Here is a 24530-nt window from a genome sequence, read left to right on the forward strand (position 1 = left end):
AATAATATATTAATATTACACACTGTTATGGAGTGAATTGTGCCTCCCAAAATTCTTATGTAAAAATCCTATTTCCTATTATCTCAGAATATGACTGGATTTAGAGATTGGGGTCTTTAAAGAGATAATTAAATTAAAAGGAAGTTACTCGGGTTTAAGCTACACAGCCTGTGGTTCTTTGTCATGGCAACTATAGCAAAGTATGTAATACACACACTTCACAAAGTCAAGTGTTTTATTTGTTTTGAAAGGAGCTATCTTTTTGGTAAATTTTTTAAAGTTTTAGTACTGGAGGAAAAGTATGGGTTTTAACTGATTTACACACAAACCAAATGCTGTTAACAGTTCCCCAGATTTTTATTCTCAAATACATATTGAAATTTTCCTTTCGTTTTTTAGAGGTTTAAAATTAACTTAATAACAATTTGGAGGGGTATACCTTGAATAACACTTTAATATGTGCTATGGAGTTTCCATTTCAAAGTCTTTGGAAGTAGTGTCTATGTTTTATTATTTATCCTCCATTTTAAACTTAAATGCAAATAAATTTGGCCAGTTCTTATGATTAAACATAGATTCACATTAAACAGTTAACACACTTTAAACATAACAGACTTTAAACAGACTTTTTTCATTGGTATATAAAATTTTCATGAGTTATACCCAAACTTAAATGGATTTTAATGAAAAAAATAATGCAAATCTCCAGAATTGCAATCTCAAATTTAAGATGTTTATTTGTTTCATGTGTTTATAGTATGTAATGTTTTAATCAAAATATAACTTGGTTTTATGGTTAATTCAGTAATATTTAGTACAAGTAATATTTCAGCTCAAGTAATTTTATTAAATAGCTATTATGATTAATAATAGATGATGATGGTGATAAACTGTTTAGAACTTATTATCTTCCAGGAATTATGGTGTGTGATTATATTTAATACTTACAACCTTCAAGATAGGTGTTACCATTCCCGTTTCACAGATGAGGAAACTAAAGGTAAAATAGGTTAAATATTTCACTAGGTAAAGCAACCAGAGGTAGAGATCTAGACCAGACTCAAAATTAAATTTCCCCTAGACCATGCTGCTTATTAATATTTTTATACCATTAGTGTCAAAATCAGCTTTTTTAAAGGCATAATTGCTAATTTGCACAAAATACATTTTTAAAAATGAAGTAAATGCTGCTCACTCCACTCTGGAATCTAACACGTTAAATATTTTAAAATATATTTATGAAAATTATACTAAAGTGACTAAGACCACTGAAAAAAACTGAAGGGACTGTAAAAAGTGATGTTCCTTATTTGTTTGTAGTGTTTTACTAAATGGAGAATAAAATTTGGAGATAGAGTGATTTGGAAGAAGTAAAAAAGTTTCAGCCAGAATTCATGCACTCTTGAACACTGTATTTTTTGTCACATTGTTCAGCTCTTCAATAATGTATTCACATCGAGAAGAAACAGTAGAATTTTTTCAGCAGAAATACACAGAGATCTATAATAGTCTGGTATGAACTTTTTCATAAACTTCTACTTCAGGTCAAGAGTAAGCCCTATAAAGTCATAGGTCTAACAGCAGACAAGTATATCATACTGTGGAAAAAAGTGATTAAAATTAGCTGAGATTCTTCATATTATGTTGGAAAACATTGGTGACCCAAAACAGGATAACCAATCAGTAAATGATCATTGAATTAAATGAAAGGGGTTGAACTAAAAGAAGAATAGCGGGTATAGAGGATGGGTAAATCAGAGATGACTGAAACATGTTTAGTAAACAACTTACATCTTCACCATCATAAGTAAACTGAAAAGTGTTATAAATATGCATAAGTTTCATCTTGTGTATTTCTGGAATATTACTTTAAATAATTGGTTGTCAGTACATCAAAAATGTTTTCCCCTTTGAAGAATTTTGTTTTAAAAGTAAATATGAGACCATATAGTTTTTCAATCACTTAGGTTTCTTGCTTAACTCTGTTTTTTCTTGACTACAGTTCTTTGTTCATTATCTATATGACTCTTCTTCCCCATATGTCTTGTGGAATAGTGGGAGGGGCACAAAATCCTGAATTTGAATCCCAGTTCAAACCAAGAAATGTTTACCATTTAGATAAGTTTTCAGAGCCTCCATTCCTCTTCTGGGAAGGTACTTATTGGCTGTACATACCTCATGTTTTTGAGATGATCAGAAGAGGTTATGATTATAAAATGGTGTTTTGTAAATGATAATATGCACATTACAAACCGTAGTTATTATTTATTTTTCAATATTTAAATCAAAATCAGCTCCTCAAAATTTTTGTATTCATGGCTTACAATTAATTGCTCTTTCTTTTGGGACAAAAAAAATGGGCCACATATTAAACCTGACAAGTTCAGGGAAGGCTTACTACAAACTCAGAAACCGAAAGTAACTACATAAAATGGTCTGAATATAAAAATTCCTAACTAAAAGTTGACCATGTCTGGTAGTCAGGTCCTAGGCCTGCCTGTAGCTTCCTTGACAAAGGTCAGTCTTTACCTAAGTGAGCCCATATATCGTCTTTTTGAATCTAAAACAACATACTTTTAGAATATCAGAATAATCTCCTTTTCCAGATCCCTCAGAGCACACCCACTGCACTAAAGCAGGAATCCATAGAACCCCTCATTGTTATCTTGTTTTTCAAATACCATCTCTATGTGTTTTAAATGTTAATTATTAACCATCCTATACCTACCAATGTAAAAGAAGTATGTTTCTTTATTTTACTTGCTTTTCCAATCCCAGAGATTTCCCCTCTTTGGTTGCTCCCACTTCCCTAATTTACCACCAATGGATTTCATATAACCTCCCTTAAATCTCCTCCTTTGATTCTCATGTAGAAAATAAGCTGTAAAACTGCCATTCTCTGGAGCATTTTCTCAATTGGTTGAGATTTTGCTTCCCAGCTATTGTAGTCAGTTTGGCTCAGATAAACTCATAAAAATTCTCTATAGGTTTGAATGTTTCTTATGGCCATAGATCATATCCTTCATTAGCTTTATTTATGTGTCTTTCTTTCCAAATAGTTTTTGAAATTTTTTAAAGTCAGGAATTATATGTTATCATTTCTGTGTCCTACAACGTGAACATTGTTTATTGAAATGAAAAAAATTAATTCGTATGAAACCTTGAAATAGTTATAATTTAAAGTTGTTAGACTTTTTCTTTTTGGTAAAATGTTTATTGTGTAAACTAAGGACCTTATAACTACTAGAATTACATTTTTTCTAATTTGAAAATAAGCAGCCTCCATAAGTTATTTCATATTTAGGTCACCGGTTTTTCATATGGTTGTTAAATATTGAAGAAAAATGTTATTTTATTAATAAAGTTTCTCTATGTACCTATTTTTAGACTTTTTATATTGTTTTCTCTGAAAAAAAATTTTTCACAAGTAGATTATATTTATAGCCAAAGCACTTATGATCTAAGAAAACTTTGCAAAGTTTATTAGCATACTTATTTCTGTTTCACTTTGTGTAGAATTTTAACTTCTTTTACCATCTGTCCTTTAACAAATATATTATTACATTTTAGAGTATATTTATCTATACTGCCTTAGAATTATTTAGAAATTAAGTACTTTAGGTTTATTTTGTCTTTGTGCTTAATGTAATTTTATTTTCATAACTTAGAAATGATAAAGTATAGTAGATATCGGTTTTAGACTTTTAAAAGAATAAATGAAACTCTTCTGTTTAGGTCATTGAATTGGAAAATCGGCTACAATCTTTTGAGAAAAGGTCAAGAAAATTAAAAGAAGGAAATAAAAAATTAACAAAAGAAAATGGTTTTCTGAAATCCCTCTTAAAACAGCAGCAAGAAGATGCAGAGACCAGAGAAAAAGAGCTAGAACAGCTACAAAAAGAAAGTAAAGATGTAGAAAAAGACAAAGCTGATCTTCAAGTAAAAATCAGTGAGCTGGAGAGAGAAGTCACTTCCCTAAGGAGACAAGTGGCAGAAGCTAATGGATTGAGAAATGAAAATGAAGAGCTGATAAATTCAATGCCAAAATTGCAGCATTCAGCAGACAAAGCTAAATCTGAGATGGCCACCATGGAAGTGAAATCTGGACAATACGATTGTAAGACAACCACTACCAAGGTTAAATTTAAAGCTGCCAAGAAAAAGTGCTCTGTGGGTCGTTACCACACTGTTCTCAATCACTCCATCAAGGTTATGAGCAATATGTTTGAGAACCTCAGCAAGGACAAGGACGGCTGGGAGGATGTGAGTGAAAGCAGGTAAGGCTCTCATTAACTTATCTCTGTGGTGGGGACACTGTGCGTATGTAAAGCACCAGCAAATGGAGATTGAATTTCAACTACTGTCGATTTGGTATTCAGAAAAAATACTGTCAGATCCTTTGAAATATCTTGGGAGGTCTTGTTCTGAGCTTATTGACTGAAATTTGCATGCAAAATTAGCCACAACTGCATGAGTATTTGAATAGGTGCCAGGAAACCCAAAAGAAGGCAATGCTTGATTTCTTCCAGTGATGCTATTTTCATGCAGTCATGAGGCTTGAAATTGACAGTTTGGCAGGTTGATTTAATTTGCTGGCCCTTTGCATATTCACCACTGACAGCTAAGGATTCCCAGGCAAGCCTACTAAGTCGGTTTAGTTATCTTGTGACATGCCAACCTGGGAGGAGAAACATTTCCCCCCCTTAATTTAGTTAGATAAATTTTGAATGACCCATTTCAGCTTGTTACCAGATGTCTACAAGCTTTTTAACATCCTTTAAATTAAAAACCATCTTCACTAATTATTTCATGTATGTATTATGCAAAGTCATTGTACTAACTTTAATTGAATGGTGGTTAAAATTTCCTTAAAGTTAAAACTCTACAGATTTCTAGTTTTAAGTTATAAAACTATAGCCCCTAGTGAATAGCAACAGGAGAACACTAAAAGTCTATATTTCCCTTACCTCTGGCTATACATTTATATATGCACTTGAAGCACATCAGTAACCACAAAGGCAAATGGATAATAGAACACCTCTTTTTATACCTAGATAAAAGGGAAGTTTAATGTTGCCACAATTGCCAACAGACAAATTGAATAATTTTCCATAATTCTGTCTTGTTTTATAATGGCATATATTTCCTTTTATTTTCCTAAGTTTCTTTTTTAAGTCACTAATAGTGGTCTGTTTTAGATTGAGGGTTGTAGGGGTACAAAAAATATAAATTTCCTCCTGCTTTCTGAATTCCTTTGTCTGGGCTAATAATCAAATTAATAAAGACAGATTAACAGGTGAAAATGTCCAAGATTTATTATTATGGATGTACATGCTGGGGATATCATAAGATATGAGACCCAAAATTCATTGGGCAATTGAGGCTCATATGCCCCATTGGACAAAGGAGAAGGGAGTCTGGGATTCCAAAAGAAGTAGGTGATTCACAGGTAGGAGAAAGGGCAGGCATATGGTAAACAGATTCTAGTGGGGTCATCCAGAAGCAGGGACACAGAGGGAAACAGGCTTTGCTAGATTTCTTCCTGTTCCTCAGTTATGTGCTAATTCCTGTGTGCTAAAGTGAATATGCTAAGGTGATTATGCTGAGGTTCCCTTCCTGAAGCAGATTTTTCTATCTGCATTCCTTTAGTAGAAAAGGGAAGGTTAAAAGGTTCTTTCTGAGTCTTTTATTTCTTAATAACCAGCTTAAAAATCAATATCCCAGAAGGCACATTTTGCAGTGGCAGAACTTCGCAGTGGCAAGACATCTCTCAAGATGTCTCCAGATAGTTTTCTTAATCACAGACATAGAACTGAGACATTATAAAATGTGGTTCTCAAACTTGTTTGCATATTAGAATCACCTGGGGATCTTATAAAAATTCCAAAATGCAGGCCACACCCGCAGAACAATCCAATCTTAGCTTTTGGAATGGGATACAACTTCACTAATTTTTGAAGTGCTCAGCTGATTCCAATATGCAGAGAAGTTTGGCGGCCACTGTTTTAAATGATCTTTGGGTCAAGCCCCTTGTCACTGGGCATGTAAAAAAACTCAACAAAATTATGAAGGTAAGGAAGAAGGACCAAATCTGTGTTCTCATTCTTTATTACCTCTTCTAAGGTTTATTTTCCAGTCCTCAAAAGCAATTAGAGATAAAATCCTAGTTAGCTTAAAACCCACTAAGCATTTATCTATGTCTTCAAGGAAATTCTATTTCAGCTACTAATTATATCTCAGCCAGTTAGTACTACCACATTCTTCATAATATAGTGATGCAGTTTACTCATGTATGAGTATGTATGTATGAATAAATATATGAAAGTTAACTAATACACTCAATTCTAATTTCATATTAGTGCACGTGCAGAGGGTCACATGTTTTGGGAGATATATCACATACTTAAAACGTATCTCTTAAAACATAGGATTGTCATTTAAGTTATTTAACACCGAAACTCAATTTTAAACTGTGAGGATTAAGTGTTACATTTTTTGCCTGACAGAACAGTCTCAGGAATCATTCAGCTGCAAATAATTCTTAAACAATTAGAAATCCCACAGTGGAGCTTCAGAACTTAAGAACTGTGTATTTCTTTTGTCTTCTAATAGTCTGAAATATAAGAAATTTACTTAGGTAATGAAAAAAATAGAACTTTGTTCTTTATATGTATAAATATACTATATTATAAAATTATCACCTTATTAATATTTATTTCCCATAATTGAATAATAGTACTACAAGAGCATGCTGTCAAATGACAAAGATAATACAATTTAGTAATGAGTTTGATGTCCTTTATTCAAGGTACAACAGACATATTGAACAATTTTCCATAATTCTGTCTTGTTTTATAATGGCATACATTTCCTTTTATTTTCTTAAGTTTCTTTAAGTCCCTAATAGTGGTCTGTTTTAGATTTAGGGTTGTGGGGGTACAAAAAATATAACTTTCCTCCACCTGTCTAAATTCTTTATCTGGGTTAATAATCAAATTAATAGAGACAGATTAAGAGAGTAAAGAACCTAGCAAGCACTGGAGTCTGCTTCCTGAGGAAATTTGGATGAGAGAGAGATTTATAGAGCATTATTAGAGGCAATGCAGAAACAGGGTATTATGGGGTAGGAGAATTTCCTAATAAGGAAAGCAGGTGCTACTTTCTAGGGTAAAGTAAACTAACTAAAGCTGAGTTGGAGGACTGTGATTAGGTTAGGTTAGATTTCCTTGACAGTGAGGTATGGGGCAGAAAAATTAATTTTCCTTCTATATTTCTAAGTTCTCCTGGCTGGCTTGACAGAACTGTGGGGGAGAAAAAGTAAATTTTCCTTCTATTCTTCTAAGTTCTTCTGGCTGGACTAATAATCGAATTAACATGAGACAGAGTAACAGAAGAAAATGACTGAATTTATTGTGTGTGTACATGCAGGTGTTCCACAACAGTATGGGGGTTGTGGTTTGGGACTTCAAAGGAGAGATAGGCAATTCACATGGAAATAGAAAAGCAAATGTTTGGTAAATAAATGTTTGCTGGGCCATTTTTCACAATGAGACACAGAGAGAACTTTGATCAAAAAGGACTTGCTAGGTCCCTCTCTGTGTATCACATGCTAGTTCATATTAACTATAGTTATCTATGATTATATCTCCCTTCCTGGAGCAGGACTGCTATCTAAATTCTTTTAGGCAGTAAAGGAAAAAGTCAAAGGTTTTTCCTGAGTCTCGTTTCTTGAAAATAACCAGCTTAATATAATCAATATTGTAAAAGACATATTTTGGGTTGGCAAACTCTGTTTTCCCTCAGTGGCATTTCCCATAGGTGTGGCCGACTCGGGTTAAGATTTCTGACATGGGCTGGGCCACTGGGGTAGCCCCCCATTTTGTGGTCTCTGTATACAAATTACCTTTATCAGTGCCTATTCAGTGATGAATGATAATCAGGAGTTGGTGTTAATACCTTCGAGAAGGAAAACCGAATTTCAGCAAAGCAAGATTATCTAATTTGTATATAATATGACATTGAAAGGGATAGAAACTATTTTACAAAGTAGAATTGAAATCTCCAAAGATCTCTGTTTATTAGAATTCTGGTCAAGATGGCAGAGTAGTTAACCGCTGTGCTTGCTTCCTCTCACAACCACATCTAAATTACAACTAAACTACAGAATAGCCATCATTGGGAGTCACCTGAAGTCTAGATGAACAGAAGTCCTACAACTGGGAACACACAGAAAAGGTCACCTTGAGACTGGTAGGAGAGACAGTGATGCAAAACTGGCTGGTCCCACACCCACATGTGGCAGTTGAAAATCAAGAAGGATATCTCAACTATGGAGATTCCGCCAAGGAGAAAGGGGTCCAAGCCCCACCCCGGGCTCCCCAGCCCAGGGTGCCAGTACACAGAAGAGAAGTCCCCACAACTTCTGGCTGTGAAAACCAGTGGAGATTGTGACTGAGTAAGACGAAGGGCCTCTGAGGTCACAGACATTCCTCTTAAGGGGCCGACGTGTAGAATTACTTGGTGATGGACTCACGTGCTCTGAACTCCAGCACTGGGGCAGCAACTTGCAAGGCTCTAGAGACACACTAAGAGGAACTGAATTGTATGGATTTGCAGTGAGGGCTAAAGGGTCAGCTTTCCCCCAGGGAGAAGAGCTGGAAGAGGCCATTGTTCTATTGTTCATCCCTCCCTCACCTGACTTGTACACCCAGGCAGCTGCCATATCTGAGTCTTCATCAACTTGGAAAACACAGGTTGCCCTGCTCTTGGGATTCCCTGAGATCCTGCCTCTCCCAACTAGTGGGCCCATCCAAATCACTTCCAGTGGCTTTTCCATGCAAATGGCTTGTCTTGGCTCATGCTGCAGACTTTCCTAAAATCTCTCAAAGGTTCACAAAACCCAAACAAATAGCATCTGGCCTCAGTATGCCCCGTACCTCTTGTTTAGCAGCCCCAAGCCCAGCACTAGCAGCAGCTGTCCTCGGTGTGTGGCTTGGACTCTTGAGGCACTTCCATGCCCAGCGTGAGTGGTGGCCATCTGCAGATTGGTTGGTGGCTCATACCAGCTGGTCCTGGGAAGAGCACAGGCTGCAGCTGAATTTGGCTTGTAGTAGAGCTCCTCCCAGGAGGCCCCAGCCTACATGCCCGGTGGCTGGCTTCTGTCTGAGCCACAGCACCACCCGGGATCACATCTGAAGACAGAACACCCAAAGGGCAGAAAGTGCAGGCACCAGAGCCCTGCTAAAGCAAATCCTTCTCTGTAGGATCAGACTCTCATTGGCTGGTCCCCACAATAAGTCAGCTTGAGGGTCAGTCCCTTCCATTGACACGCATACAGCAACCAAGGCTCAACTACATCAAGAGGGCACACACAACTCATAGAAATAACATACTTGGAACACCTGGTTCAGGTGACCAGGGAAGATGTGCTACTGGGCCCTACAGCCCACCTACTAGATAAGGCCACTCTACTAAGATCAGGAGTCATAGCAGCCCTACCTAATACACAGAAACAAACATAGGGAGGCAGGAAAAATGAGGAGACAAACATGTCCCAAATGAAAGAACAGAAGAAGGCTCCAGAAAAAGAACTAAATAAAATGGAGACAAGCAATCTACCAGATGCAGAGTTCAAGACACTGTCTATAAGGATATTGATAAACTTAGGGGAAGAATAGATGAGCTCAGTGAGAACTTTAGCAAAGAGATAGAAAACATAAAAGCGGAGATAGGAAACAAGACAAAGAACCAGTCAGAAATGAAAAATACAATAACTGGAAAGAGGAACACTTTAGGAGGAATCAACAGTGGATTAAATAAAGCAGAGGATCGAATCAGTGATTTAAAAGATAAGGTGGCAGAAAACATCCAATCAGAGCGGCAACAAGAAGAAAGAATCCAAAAAAATGAGGATGGTTTAAGGGACCTCTGGGACAATGTCAAGCACACCAACATTCGCATCATAAGGATACCAGAAGAAGAGAGAGAACAGAGCAAGGTATTGAAAACCTATTTTAAGAAATAATGACTGAAAACTTCCCTAACCTGAAGGAAATAGACATACAAGACCAGGAAGCTCAGAGAGTCCCAAACAAGATGAACTCAATTATGCCCACACTAAGACACATCATCATTAAAATGCTAAAGATTAAAGACAGAGTATAGTTAACCTATAAGGGAGTCCCCATAAGACTGTCTGCTGATTTCTCAACATAAACTTTGCAGGCCAGAAGGGATTGCAGGAAATATTCAAAGCGATAAAAAGCAAGGACGTATATAACCAAGATTACTCTACCCAGCAAAGCTATCATTTAGAATCTAAGAGTAGATGAAGAGCTTCCCAGACAAGAAAAAGCTAAAAGAGTTCATCACCACCAAGCCAGTACTGCATGAAATGTTGGAGGGACTTCTTTAAAAAGAAGTGAAAAGAAAAAAGATAAAAATATGAAAAATAAAATGGCAATAACTACATATCTATCAACAATTACTTTAAATGGAAATGGATTAAAGTCTCCAGTCAAAAGATGGGGTGGCTAAATGGGTAAGAAAACAAGACCCTTATATAATGCTGCCTATAAGAGACTCACTTCAGATTGAAAGACACAGGATGAATAAAGATGTTTCATGAAAATGGAAACAAACAAAAAAGCTGGGGTAGCAATGTTTATACCAGACAAAACAGACTTTAAAACAAAGGCTATAACAAAAGACAAAGAAGGACCAGTTATCTCACTTCTGGATATTTAGCCGAAAAAGCCCAAAACATGGTTTTGAAGGGACATGTGAATCCATATGTTCATTGTAGCATTATTTACAATAGCCAAGATATGAAGGCATCCTGGGTGTCCATCAATGGATGAATAGATAAAGAAGAGGTGGTGTGTGTGTGTATACATATGTGTATATATAGAATATTACTTATAAAATATTAATATATAAAATATTACTCATATATAGAATATTAATCCTAAAAAAAATGAAATCTTGTCATCTGTAACAACATGGATCGACCCTAGAGGATATTTTGCTGAGTGGATTAAATCAGAGAAAGACAAATATCTTAAAATGTCATATGTGGAATCTAGAGAACAGGATAAACAACATAAAGAAGTTCATAGATACAGAGAGTATTTTGATGGTTGTTAGATTGGGGGCCTGGGTGAAGGGGGAGGGGATTGAGAGGTACAAATTGGTAGTTACAAAGCAGTTATGGGGATGTAAAATATAGCATGTGGAATTTAGTCAGTATTATTATAATAACTGTATGATGTCAGACCAAATGGGTACTGGATTTATAGGGGTAATTACTTCATAAGTTATATAAGTGTAATTACTGTGTTGTACACCTGAAACTAAAATAATATTGTATTGCAACTATAATTTAAAAATATATATAAAAATTAGAAAAAATTCTCCATAAATCTCAATAGACTGGGGTGATACAGTTATACAGAAGACTACAGAGTTATTTATTTGTCTATAAAATGCCAATCATTGAACTACAGAATGGAAAAATATTGGACTTTGCAATAGTCTACATGAAAAATTTTTATGAGGCTTTGTTAAATCCTATATGAGTCAACAGCACAATATACATGTCAGGAAAGCTTAAACAATTTTAGTCTCCATCTACCAGTTCTACTAAATACTTCTCATAGTACACTTAGAATATGAAATTGAATTCTGAGCATAATGCTACATCAAAATAAGCTGAAGCACATTCAAGAGTGACCAGAGTATTGAAGAGTCTCAAAAGCATATATATTAGGAGTATTTGAACAAGCTAGGGATGTTTTTCTTAGAGATGTCTCAAGTATCATATAAGTGTGTTTAAACAGTTAAAGATCATCAGTGCAGAAAAAGGATTGGACTTGTATGTTCTACTCAGCCTCAGCACTTCTGACCTTCTTTGCTTTATGTTTTTTCTTTAATGCAACTATTCACGTACTATATATTTTACTTATTCTTCTTGTTACCTATTCCTTCTCCCCACCCCTCTAGGATGAAAACTACATGAGGGTAGCGATTTTTATCTACCTTATTCACTTACTGCTTTATTCGTTGTGCCCAGAAAAGGTCTGGCACATAGCTGGTGCTTAACAAGTATTTTATTGAATGATAAATGACCATAAGAAATGAATCTGGGATCAATGAGTGAAAGCTTCAGAGGTTCAAATTTTGTCCCAGACTATGGAAAAACTTTCTGCTACAATGTTAAAGCTTTCTGCTCTGGCTCAGAAAGTAGTGAATACTCTAACCCTGTTAAAACTTGTGCTTTCTAAGTTAACACTTAGCAGAAATACTATAGAAGTGATGCTAGTAGTCAGTTGATACTAGATAACTTCATTTCTTGATGAGATTTCAGAATTTTGTACAATATGTTTAGACTAATTTTCTTTCTTAAAATTGAGAACCAGCAAATTCTAAAATTAAACTTACAGCTCTATATGCAATGCGTGCTATAATATTTTTAGTCTTGAAATTAAAAAAGATACATTTACAACTTTTCTTCTTGGGTTTTATGCCTCCCCTTTTTTCCAAAAGCAGTGATTCCGAAACACAGACCTCTCAAAATTTGGGAACAATTATTGTAGAAACATCCCAGAAAATAAGTCCTGTAGAAGATGGAGCAGACCAGAAAGAAAGTGATCAAACAGAAGACAGCCAAAAGCAAGGAAAAGAAATAGTACAAATATATTCAAATACAACTGGCAAGACTCCAAAGGTAAATGACACTGTTTTGCTTAACTATAAGCTATGTTTTTATTTTTATCTTATGCTTCATAACTTAAATCAAATTTTGTTGCCAGTGATTTAATTTGTGTCCTTAAAAATTAACTTTTTTAAAGTATGCAGTGAAAAAGATATACTTTTTAATAATTTTCAAGTTCAATTTGTTACAGTTTATTGTATAGATAAAATGGAAATCATATTCTCCTAAATATAAATCTCAAGGGATTTATATCTGAGTCACCAAAAATAAAGATGACAATAAGCTCATTATTGTTTTCAGGTATATGAAATATGCCAAGCCTAGAAACTTCTGTTTTATTAGCCTTTGTGATGATAGTTATTTAGTTTGACTAAATCTATAAATTTCTTATATTTACCTCGTTTCTCAATGTATTTTAAATCTTAAAAATGTAATGTTCCAAAACAACTTATTCAATAATTTTGACTATCAATAACATCGTTTCTCCCTTGATTTATTCAGCATAAATCAGTGAAAAACAGAGGAAAGATCACTTTATTTTGTTGTAAAAATTGTCTTTTAATTAATGTATAGAGTTCTTTAAAAATCAAATCCAAAGTGTTTATTTTTTGAGATATGGCAAGAACTTTTGAAGTAAAAGGTCATGGATGACAAAAGTCTGTTTTAGTTACCACTACAATGAAGTTCAAATGGAGAATTGTATGCTAGTGCCTGCTGATTGATTGATAAATAGATAGATCTTATAGAAATTTTCTATTTGCCACATATTTTTTTTCCTGGGGATTTTTTTAGTTCTAGTCATTTATGTGCAGCATAATGAGTTTATAAATATAACTAACTCATAATTCCATTCATATAATAAGTGAAAATAGTATAAACAACCCTGAACAGATCTCTACACATTGCAGTCAGAAAATAAATGTTGACCAAATCTTAGCCATTGTGTTTTGAAAATATTAGAACTTCAGAACTTCTCACTAACCCAAGATAACCATTATTTTAACTTTAATCACTCGCTTCCCTTTCTTTATAATTTCATCTCTCTTAAAATTATGGTTAATTTTTGCCTGTTTTTAAATTTTATAGATTCTATACAGTATATCTTTTGTTTATCATGTGGAGTTTATTCACTTTCATTGTCGTATATAGTATTCCATTGTCTGAATATGCCTCAATTTATTTATCCATTCTACCGCTGAATTTTAGGTTACTTCAGTTGGGATTTCTTGTAAATAACATTGCAATGAATATTCTTGTACATGTTTTTTATTGCATAAGTGTGGGCATGAAATACAAGGGTGGAATGAAATACTAGGGGTGGAATTACTGTACCATAGCTTATATTTTTCTAAGGCTTTAGTTGATAACGCTGTTTTCTAAGTGTTGTACCAATTTGTTGCACCTACCAGCAAACTATGAAAATTTTTACTGCTCTTCATCAGCAGTTGGTATGTTAGTATTTCTCATCTCAGCCACTTTTGTATGTATGTTGAGGTATATTATTGTGGGTTTAATTTATATTTTTGTGATTGCTAATAAGGTGTTCAGTACGTTTTCATGATTATTGACCATTTGGAAATCTTTAGCAAATTGCCTCGTCAGGTCTCTGCTCATTTTACAAATTAGTTGTCTGTATTTTTCTTATTCTTTTGTAGAAGTTCTTATGTATGCTATATATGAGCCGTTGGATGATTATATACGTTGTAGATATTTTGCCCTACTCCATAGTGTGCCTTTTCAAGGGTCTTCTTAATGGAGTCTTTTAAGGAACCAAACATCATCATTCTAATGCAGTCAACAGTAGAAAATAAAGCAACATGAACAGACAGTTCACCAAAAAGGATAAATGGATGGCAAATAGCATATATAAATGTGTTCCACATTATTAACCATTAGAGAAATGCAGATTAAGACCTTGATGAGATATAGATCCATTAGAACAGCTAAAATAAAAAATAGTGACAATACTAATGTTAGCAAGGATGCAGTGAAACTGAATATCTTTTATGTTTCTGGTGTGAATATAAAGTGGTATAGTACTTTGGGAAACAGTTAGCAGTTTCTTTTTTAAAAAAAAGTTAATCATACAATCACTGTACAACCCAGCTACCTTATTCTTAGATACTTATCCCACAAAAATGAACAATTATGTCTACCTCAAAACCTGTACCTAGATGATCATAGCAGCTTTATTTGTAATAGCCAAAAACTAGCAACAACTAAAATTTTCTTCATTTAGCTGAATGATTAAACAAACTATGGTGCATCCATACATGGAATACTAATCATCAGTAAAAAAAGGTACAAACTGTTCATACATACACAACGTCTTAACTTTGTGACCTCAAATTTCTCATCTTGAGTAGGGGCCTTTCTTTCCTGTCTTCTGTGTATTCTGCCTTCCCATTTAAATGGAATTTCAAGGTCACAAGGAATTATCAGTTGTCCTGTATTTTGTTGGTCACTTGTCCATCTCAATTCCTGCTTTCACTTTATTTTTGACGTCAGAATTTCCCTTAATATTTTGTCATGTTACAAAGACATTTTAACTGTGTTTCAAAGTATGAAAAATTTTCTGAATTTCTAGTCAGTAAGAATACTGGAAATGGAAGTCCAGTACTTTTTATTTTAGGTCCATTTAATATGATACCAAGAGTAGTGACTAGTATTTATAATTTGGTAGTTCTGTATTGGATCTTTTTACAGTGCTCAGTAATAGCATTTAAATATTAATTGAATCTTAATAAGGCATTGAAACTTTTAAAGAATATATCTTATAAACTGGTTTTGAAGATGAGTTCAAATGAGACATTTCAAAAATATTTTGAGAAATGAAACATAGTTTAAAGGAAAATAATTATTTCAAAGGAAAACCTTATCTTAGATAGGAGTTTCTTGTGTTTGTATTAATAAATAGTTTTATTACTTTTGGGCCATGCCTTATACATAATATAGTATAATTTATGTACCCCTCAACATAAAATATATGGCTCATTGTTATAATAACATTGGATCAAATTTATTTTTCTTTCCATTTTTACTATAATTATTTATTTGTTCCTGAATTGAGATCTTTGAAAAACAATTTTTGTTTTAATGAAATAGTTTTCTAGATTGAAATTATTCCTGTTTCCCAGTCAACACATACCTAAGACCACATATTTTATTATTGGGATTTATAATATTTTGAAACATATTCCTATTACAAATTTTGCTTTGGGAAAGCTTTTTAAATTGTTGAGACATTTTGGAACAAAAGTCAACATAGCTTTACTTTATTTAACCTTAGTGTATTGGAATGCCAAGAGGAAAACATACAGCTTCAAGGAAACTTACTTTATTATCATCAACAATATTTTAGCTTCATTTGTCAGAAGGGATTCATCAGACTACATGCAACAGAGAACAGTCTCTGAGAAAAGGACCGAGATTTCTGGAGAATAAGTTATTAAATACTTTATTTTTGTTGCTTTTACTATATGTACTCCTAGGTTTTAAATAGTCCCCAGGTTAAATTTCTACTACTTTGGGGTTGATGTTGTATTTGTTATCTTCTGTTCTCTCTGTCAACTTTAGTGGATACATTTGTTCATTTATGGGTTCTTGGTATCAATTATAGAATTTTATTGTCTAGATTTTTTAAAACTGCATGAATAAATATATTTTTAAGTAAAGAAATTTATTATATTGGTTCACTTGAAGTCATAACTGAGTAATGATCTAGTTTTTATGAAACCTTCAAATTTAGGATTATTTTCATTACAAGAATGCCAAAAAACCATCTTTTCAAAAGAAGAATGGTGACATTCAAAAGAGTTCACATACAACAGTTCCTACCAGAGGTAAGAATGCATATGAAATTGACAATGTCTTTGTAATTTATGTGATTTTTAAATTATTATGAACAACATCATTTTTATATAATAGAGTTATATTTTCTCAGTTAACAGAGAAAAGTGGAAAAATATAACTGCCCAGAAATCAAGTAGCAATATTATTTTATTACGAGAACGGATCATATCCTTGCAACAACAAAACAGTGTGCTTCAGACTGCCAAAAAAACAGCAGAATTGTCTGCTAAAGAATATAAAGAAGTCAACGAAAAGCTCCTTCATCAGCAGCAAGTATCTGATCAACGATTTCAGACAAGCAGACAGACAATAAAGGTACAGGGAACTTTAAAAATAAATTATAATAGACTGTATTATAAAAGCAGATGTTTTGTTTTACATGTGTTGTTTGATTCATATTTGTGTTAGATGTGTCTATGAGTTAACACAAAATCCCAGGCACTGCTAACTAATATAATTAGTTTAATACCTAGATTTCCTTAATAAAGTCATATTAAGGAACAACCTGTATGAGGAAGAGAGTAGCAAATGAAAAAGACAAACATTTTACTAGCATTTTTTTCCACTTAGTTTTTCTTTTCATCTTAACATTTTTGTATGATATTATTATTGCATTATATCTTAGATTTTAAAAGCAGCTCCGTAATGTATTTATTAGCTTGCCCATTTGCCCATGTCTAAACTTTGAATTTATCATTATATATCACACTATTAACTGGTAATTGCCTTAGATTCTGTTTGCAAATACTAGTTTAAAATGTGAAGATTTTAAGATAAATATCTATGTTAATGTGTTCCTATAATTTATTTATGCTTCTTTTATTCAGGTAAATTTAGTTTTCTGCAACTATTTTTAGATATATTATACCTTACTACTGGTTATTATAATCTTATCTTAAAGCAAATGAAAAAGAAAAGATTGTCCCTTATGTTGCCATTCTTAAAGATATTTGTATAAGGAATGATTTTTAGAAATTCATTGTTGTTTTTACACAGAAGAATTCTTTTAAACATTTTTGAAAATAATTTTAAAATCATGATCACAAAAATTTTTAACTACATTTAAATTTTTCACTTCTAATATTTATTGCTTTGATTCAGGCAATACTTAGAAATGTTTTAATTGTAAAGAATTTAATGTTATACTATTAAGAACTGTGTTCTGGCTTCATTCCCAGAGAAGCCTTTTACTCAAACCTGACCAATGTTCCAAAATTACACTGGAACTTTTTTTATTTTATTTTATTTTTTATTTTTTTAATTTTTATTATGGTAATATTGGTTAATGAAATCCAGTGAGTTTCAGGTGTATAATTCAGCAGTAAGGCATATATATATTGCATTGTGTGTTCACTGCCCATAGTTAGATTTCTTTCTGTCACCACAAATTTGATCTGGAAGTTATTTTGTGTGGTCTGGTTTTTACAAATATATTAAGCTTGCTTTATGGCTTAACACATTGTAGATCCTGGAGGATGTTCCATATGCACTTGAGAAGAATGAGTATTCTGCTTTTGTTGGGTTGAGTATATGTAATGGCTTAATTGATTAATAATGATGCTCAACTTGTCCATATCCTTGCCATATCCTTCAACTTGTTGATATCCTTGGTTTTCTAAGTCTATCAATTTCTAAGTCTATCAATTGAGAGTAAAGTATTAAAATTACCTATTGTTATTATGTTTTTGTAATAATTTTAGTGAGAGTTAATTCTCATACCATACAATTCTCTCATTTAATTCAGTGGTTGTTACTATTTTGAAAAAGTTGTGCAACTATCACCAAAATCAATTTTCAAACCTTTTCATAATCTCTAAAAGAGACCCTGCACCGTTCTGCTATCATTTTTCCATTCTCCCATTTCTCCCAGCCTTAGGCAACCACTAATCTACGTTCTATCTGTATGGCTCTGCCTATTTTACACGTTTTATATAGTTGGAATCATACAATATTTGGGCTTTGTGTCTGGCTCTTTTTGTTTGGCATAATGTTTTCAAAGTTTTCCATGTAGAATGCATCACTATTGGTATAAGGACTTTGAACATTTACTCCTCTATAAAAACAATGAAAACAGGCAAAAATCACCAGGAATCAACATTTTTATAACGCTGGATACAGAATCTAATAAGGGTTAATATAATATTCCTAAGGCAATTAATTGGTGACTTGGAAGTTATAGGTTTTTTCAGAAATAAATTTGTTATTTAAAGATTAAATATCATATAAAAGTATTTTACATGAAATCTATAAAGCACTTTATTGAGACTCTGTGCACATTGAGGGACACTCACATTCCTCTGTCGAACTCTGGAAATTCACCAAAGACTTGCAACAATCTAGAGAGTGTTTACTTAAAACAAACAAACAAACACACAAAACAGCTGAATATAAATAAGAACAGGACATTGTGGCATTTTAATTTGCCTTAGTTCCATCTCCCACTCTCTCAGCTCAGCAGTAGCCTAGGAAAAATGATGGTTCATATTCTCCATGCAGCCTAGCAGCTTCCAGAAGAAGCAGAATAGAGCTGGAATTCCTTCAAAGTCTCATCCCCTAATAACTGTCATTATATGACTTATGTGATGGTTCTCTGGAAGACCCCAGTTAAAAGATGACTCTGATCTCATTCATTGTGAACAGTCTTCTTCCTGGGGGTAATGGAGGAGCAGTGGGGAAGAGATGGTGTATCAAAAACAATTATAGGCAACTATTTTAACTTCAGTCTGCCTGAGGTGATGGATTCCAGTTTAGGTCAAAGGATATAATAACTAAATAGCTTAAAAGGAAAAGGTGGGAAATGAGATGTTCTTAAGAGTTTCGAAAGGCTCTGACACGTTCCTGGGAATCTGGAGAACACATGCATTCATAGATCTATGTGCATGCTCAGGAAAGAAATGAGGAAACCTAAGGTCTTACCTCTGTTTTACCTTAAGGCTCTGTACAAGAAGATAGTACATGTTCAGGCGGTATTATTCATAGTGGCATTATTAATAATAGCCAAAATGTACAAACAATCCAAATGTCCATTAGTTGAGGAATAGATAAACAAATCGTGGCACATACATACAAGGAAATATTATTAAACTACAAAAAAGTAACAGTATTGATACATATTACAACATGGATGACCTTAAAAACATTATACCTAATGAAAGAAGCAAGTCACAAAGGAACACATATTCTACCATTTACATGAAATATCCAGAATAGGCAAATCTATAAATACAGAAAGTATATTAGTAAATGTTTCAGACTGGGAGGGACAGAAGAATATGGAAGTGATTGCTAAAGTGTATAGGTTTCTTTTTAAAGCGATGAAAATGTTCTAAAATTGACTGTGGTCATAGTTGAACATATCTGTGAATATACTTAAAACACTGAATTGTACACTTAAAATGAGTAATTAGTGTGATATATCAATTTATATCTCAGTAAAATTTTTTTAAATGTTGGCTTTAAATAGGAAAATATCAAGACAAGTAGCAGTATCTCAATGAGTTTATTGGTAATATATTCATTTCCGACAGATCAATATAATGAAAATCATTATCTATTGAATTTAACAAAGCCTACTGCCAACATAAAAATTTGTTAAGTAATAAATATGGTAAAATGTAAAAGCTATGTAACATTTTTAGATATGAAAGAACCTATTATTACATGAAGCACTTACCTTCAATTAAACTCAACAAAGTAAAATATATTTAAGGTGAATTTTCTTAAAATTAGTTTTTAATTAAAATAATGTTTTTTTTCCTAACACATTCAATTCTCTATTGCAAAAGTGAACAGGGAATAGCAATATGTTAAAGCTAACAATATTGACCAGCTTTTCCAGTTTGAATGCTCAGTTCCTTGACTTAAGAGCCTTACTCATAATTCATCAGAAACATGAAAAATGAGTCCCAAGTCTTAAGAATAACAAGATGTAAATGCCATACTCTTTTGTTCCAGTAGTATTGCTTAAGTGTATTATGACTGTGGAAACTCCCTTATAGTCACATATGTGTCATTATACAGATTTAAATAACATTGACTCCCAGAGGCAAACTACCAGAATCCATATCATAAAGGAAAATACCGCCTTAACCATAAATGCACCTTTCAGAAAGTCTTTTGAATGCTTTGCATTAGGTAGTAAATAATTATGTATAAGATATTGACTGATAGATATCAAATGATAGATATCATATGTAAATGTTGGTGGAATTTTACATACTATAAAACTTATTTTCTTGGACGTGGTTCCATAGTGTAATGGTTAGTATGTCTGCTTTACATGCAGAAGGTCCTGGGTTTGCGCCCCAGTGGAGCCACAGTCCATGGTCTCTGGCCATGCCACCCTAAACAAACCCAATGTCTGATCTCGGAAACTAAGCAGGGTCGGGCCTGGTTAGTACTTGGATGGGAGACCACCTAGGAAGACCAGGAACTGTAGGCATAAATAAAAACAAACAAAAAAACCCTGATTTTCTAAAAAGCTCTCTCCTGAAATAACATGTTTAGAGAAAGCAGAATAATCCTTATTATCCATTTGTATGTGAGTTATTTTGTTAATTTTCTCTGTTTATTTGTTTAAATAACAAAATAGGTTTTAAGAGGTGAATTCTTGCTATAGATTGAATTGTGACACCCAGAATTCCTATGTTGAAGTCTTAATCCCCAATGTTATGGTATTTGAAGATGGGGCCTTAGGGAAGTAATTAGGTTTAGTGAGATCATTAGGAAGAGGCATTCATGATGGGCTAAGTACCCTTATAAGATGAGAGATAGAACACTCCCTCTCTGTGGGGAGACATAGTGAAAAAGTAACTGTCTGCAAGCCAGAAAGAGCTCTCACTAGAACCTGACCATACTGGCATTCTGATCTCATACTTCCAGCCTCCAGAATTCTAAGAAATTAAATGCATGCTGTTTAAAGCATCTAGTCTATGTATTTTTATTCTAGCAACTTGAGTAGACTAATATGGATTGTGGCACTGGAGAGCTGGGTGCTATTGTAACAAGTATGTAAAAATGTGGAAGCAGCTTTAGAACTGGGTAATGAGTAGATGCTGGAAAAGTTTTGAGGTGCATACTAGAGATATAGACATTAAGGGTATTCTAGAGAGGTCTTAGATGGAAATGAGGAACGTGTTATTAGAAACCAGAAGAAAGACAATCTTTGTTACAGAGTAAAAAAGAACTTAGCTGAACTGTGTTCTAGTGTTTTACAGAAGGTAGAACTTGTGAGCAATGGATTTGTATTTTTTTTTATTCAGAGTAATTTTTTGGAACCACTTTTGGTTCACAGTGAAATTGAGGAGAAGGTACAGAGATATAACATATACCCCCTGTCCCCACACATACATAGACTCTACCATTATTTATATACCCACCATAGAGGTATATTTATTATAATTGATGAACCTACAATTGATACATCATAATCACCTAAAGTCTATCATTTACCTTATGGTTTACTCTTGGCGTTGTACATTCTTTGGGTTTGGATAAATGTATAATGGCATGTATCCCTCCATGTATCAATTTTTCCTGCCCTAAAAATCCTCTGTGCTCCACCTATTTATCCCTCTCCCCAATCTCTAGCAACTACTGATCTTTATACTGTCTCCATAGTTTTGCATTTTTTGGAAAGTCATATATAGGCATACCTCAGAGATATTGGGGTTCAATTCCAGACAACCATAATAAAGTAACTCAATAAAGCAAAAAGCATAATCATTTTGCTAGTAAAGGGTCTTTCCTTCAATTTGTAAAACATGCAACAGCTGTGAAGCTCAATAAAACAGAATGCAGTAAAACAAGGTGTGTCTGTAGTTGGAATCATACAATATGCAGGCTTTTCAGATGGGCTTCTTTCTTTTAGTAATATGTACTTAAAGTTCCTCCATGTCTTTTCATAGCTCAATAGTTTATTTCTTTTAGCACTGAAGAATACATAGTCCATTGTCTGGAAGTACCACAGTTTATGTATCTGTTCACTTACTGAAGGGCATCTTGATTATTCCCATGCTTTGATAAGTATGAATAAAGCTGCTATAAACATCTATGTGCAGGTTTTTGTATGCATATAGGTTTTCAATGCCTTTAGGTAAGTACCAAGGAGAGCGATTGCTGGATCATATAGTAAGCATATGTTTAGTTTTGTAAGAAACCACCAACTGTCGTCCAAAGTTGCTGTACCATTTTGCATTTCCACCAGCAATGAAGGAATTTTCTATTGCTCCTCATTCTCACCAGCATTTGTTGTCAGTGTTCTGGATTTTGGCCATTCTAATAGATGTGTAGTGGTATCTCATTGTTTTAATTTGAATATCCCTGATAACATGATGTACAGCATAGTTTTAATGCTTATTTGCCATCTGTTTATTTTCTTTTGTAAGATTTTTGGGTCTCGCCCACTTTTAATTGGGTTGCTTGTTATTTGCTGCTGACTTTTACGAGTTCTTTGTATATTTTAGATAACGGTCTTTTATCAGGTGTGTCTTTTGCAAATATTTTCTCCCAGTCTGTGGCAGAATAGGCCTTCTCATTCTTTCAACATTGTCTTTCACAGAACAGAACTTTTTAATCTTAACAAAGTCCAGCTTATCATTTATTCTTTTTCATGGGTCATGCCTTTAGTGCTATATCTAAAAAGTGATTGCCATACCTAAGGTCATTTAAAGATTCTCCTATGTTATATTCTAGGAGTTTTTTAGTTTTGCATTTTACACATAGGTCCATGATCCATTTTGAATTAATTTTCATTAAGGACAGGACATAAGGTCTTTGTCTAGAGTCTTTTTTTTTTTTTTTTGCCTGTAGATAATCAATTGTTCTAGCACAATTTGTTGGAAAGACTATCTTATCTCCATTGTATTGCCTTTGCTTTTTTTTTTTTTTTTTTTTTGCCTGTAGATAATTAATTGTTCTAGCACAATTTGTTGGAAAGACTATCTTATCTCCATTGTATTGCCTTTGCTTTTTTGGTCAAAAATTAGTTGACTATACTTATGTGGGTCTGTTTCTAGGCTCTCTATTATGTTCCATTAACCAATTTCTTCCTTCCTTCCTTCTGTTGACTAATCTGGGTCTTTTGCTTTTCTATGTAAACTTTAGAATCAGTTTGTCAGTATCCACATCCTGGGGTTTTTATTGGGATTTCAATGAATTTATAGATCAAACTGGGAACAAGTGACATCCCAATGATCTTATGTCTTTCTGTCCATGAATATGGAACATCTCTTCATTGATTTAGTTCTTTAATTCTTATCAGAGTTTTCTAATTTTTCTCATATAGATCTGCATATTTTGTTAGATATTTATTGAAGTATTTTCTTTTTAGGGATGCTAGTGTTTTGCTTTTAATTTCAAATTCCACTTGTTCGTTGATGGTATATAGGAAAGGAATTGACTTTTGTATATTACCTTGTATTCTCCAACAATGCTATAATCGTTTATTTGGTCCAGGAAGTTTTTTTTTTTTGTTTTTTTTTCTTTCTCCTTTTTGTCTCTCCTTTTGGGTTTTCTACAAAAATAATCATTTCATCAGCAAAAAAAGAGACAGTTTTATTTCTTCCTTTTTAATCTTTATTTCTTCTTTTTTTTTTCTTTTTTTTTGTCATCTTGGTGACTTAGCTAGGACTTCCAGTATGTTGAAAAGCCAGGGTGAGAAGCACCATCTTGCCTTGTTTATGATCTTAGTAGGAAAGCTTCAAGCTTTTTTCCATTAAGTGTGATGTTAGTTGTAGGGTTTTCATAGATACTCTTTATCAAGTTAGGATGTTCCCCTGTATTACTAATTAACTAGAGTTTTTATCTTGAATGAGTGTTGAATTTTGTCAATTACTTTTCTGCATCTATTGATATAATTGTGTGATTTTTATTTTTTAGTCTCTTAATGCAAAGGACTATATTCATTGATTATCAAGTATTTTACTAGTCTTGCTTCTTGGATCATAGTGTATAATTCTTTTTTTAT

General features: G+C 33.4%; 1 protein-coding gene across 6 annotated transcripts in view; it reads left to right on the forward strand.

Annotated features, from left to right (window-relative positions):
- CNTLN (centlein) overlaps positions 1-24530 on the forward strand; it is a 269734-nt gene that overhangs the window by 177993 nt on the left and 67211 nt on the right. For 3 of the 6 annotated variants that reach the window (XM_023533714.1, XM_011365337.2, XM_023533712.1), the window contains exons 15-18: positions 3736-4277; positions 12544-12724; positions 16461-16554; positions 16656-16879. In XM_023533714.1, coding sequence (XP_023389482.1) covers positions 3736-4277; positions 12544-12724; positions 16461-16554; positions 16656-16879 — 1041 coding nt within the window. Of the gene's footprint in view, positions 1-3735; positions 4278-12543; positions 12725-16460; positions 16555-16655; positions 16880-18029; positions 18086-24530 lie in introns of all 6 variants that reach the window. The other 3 variants (XM_023533713.1, XM_011365335.2, XM_023533715.1) reach the window with 2 other exon arrangements.

This window comes from Pteropus vampyrus, unplaced genomic scaffold (assembly GCF_000151845.1).
Source record: "Pteropus vampyrus isolate Shadow unplaced genomic scaffold, Pvam_2.0 Scaffold109, whole genome shotgun sequence".
NCBI lineage: Eukaryota > Metazoa > Chordata > Mammalia > Chiroptera > Pteropodidae > Pteropus > Pteropus vampyrus.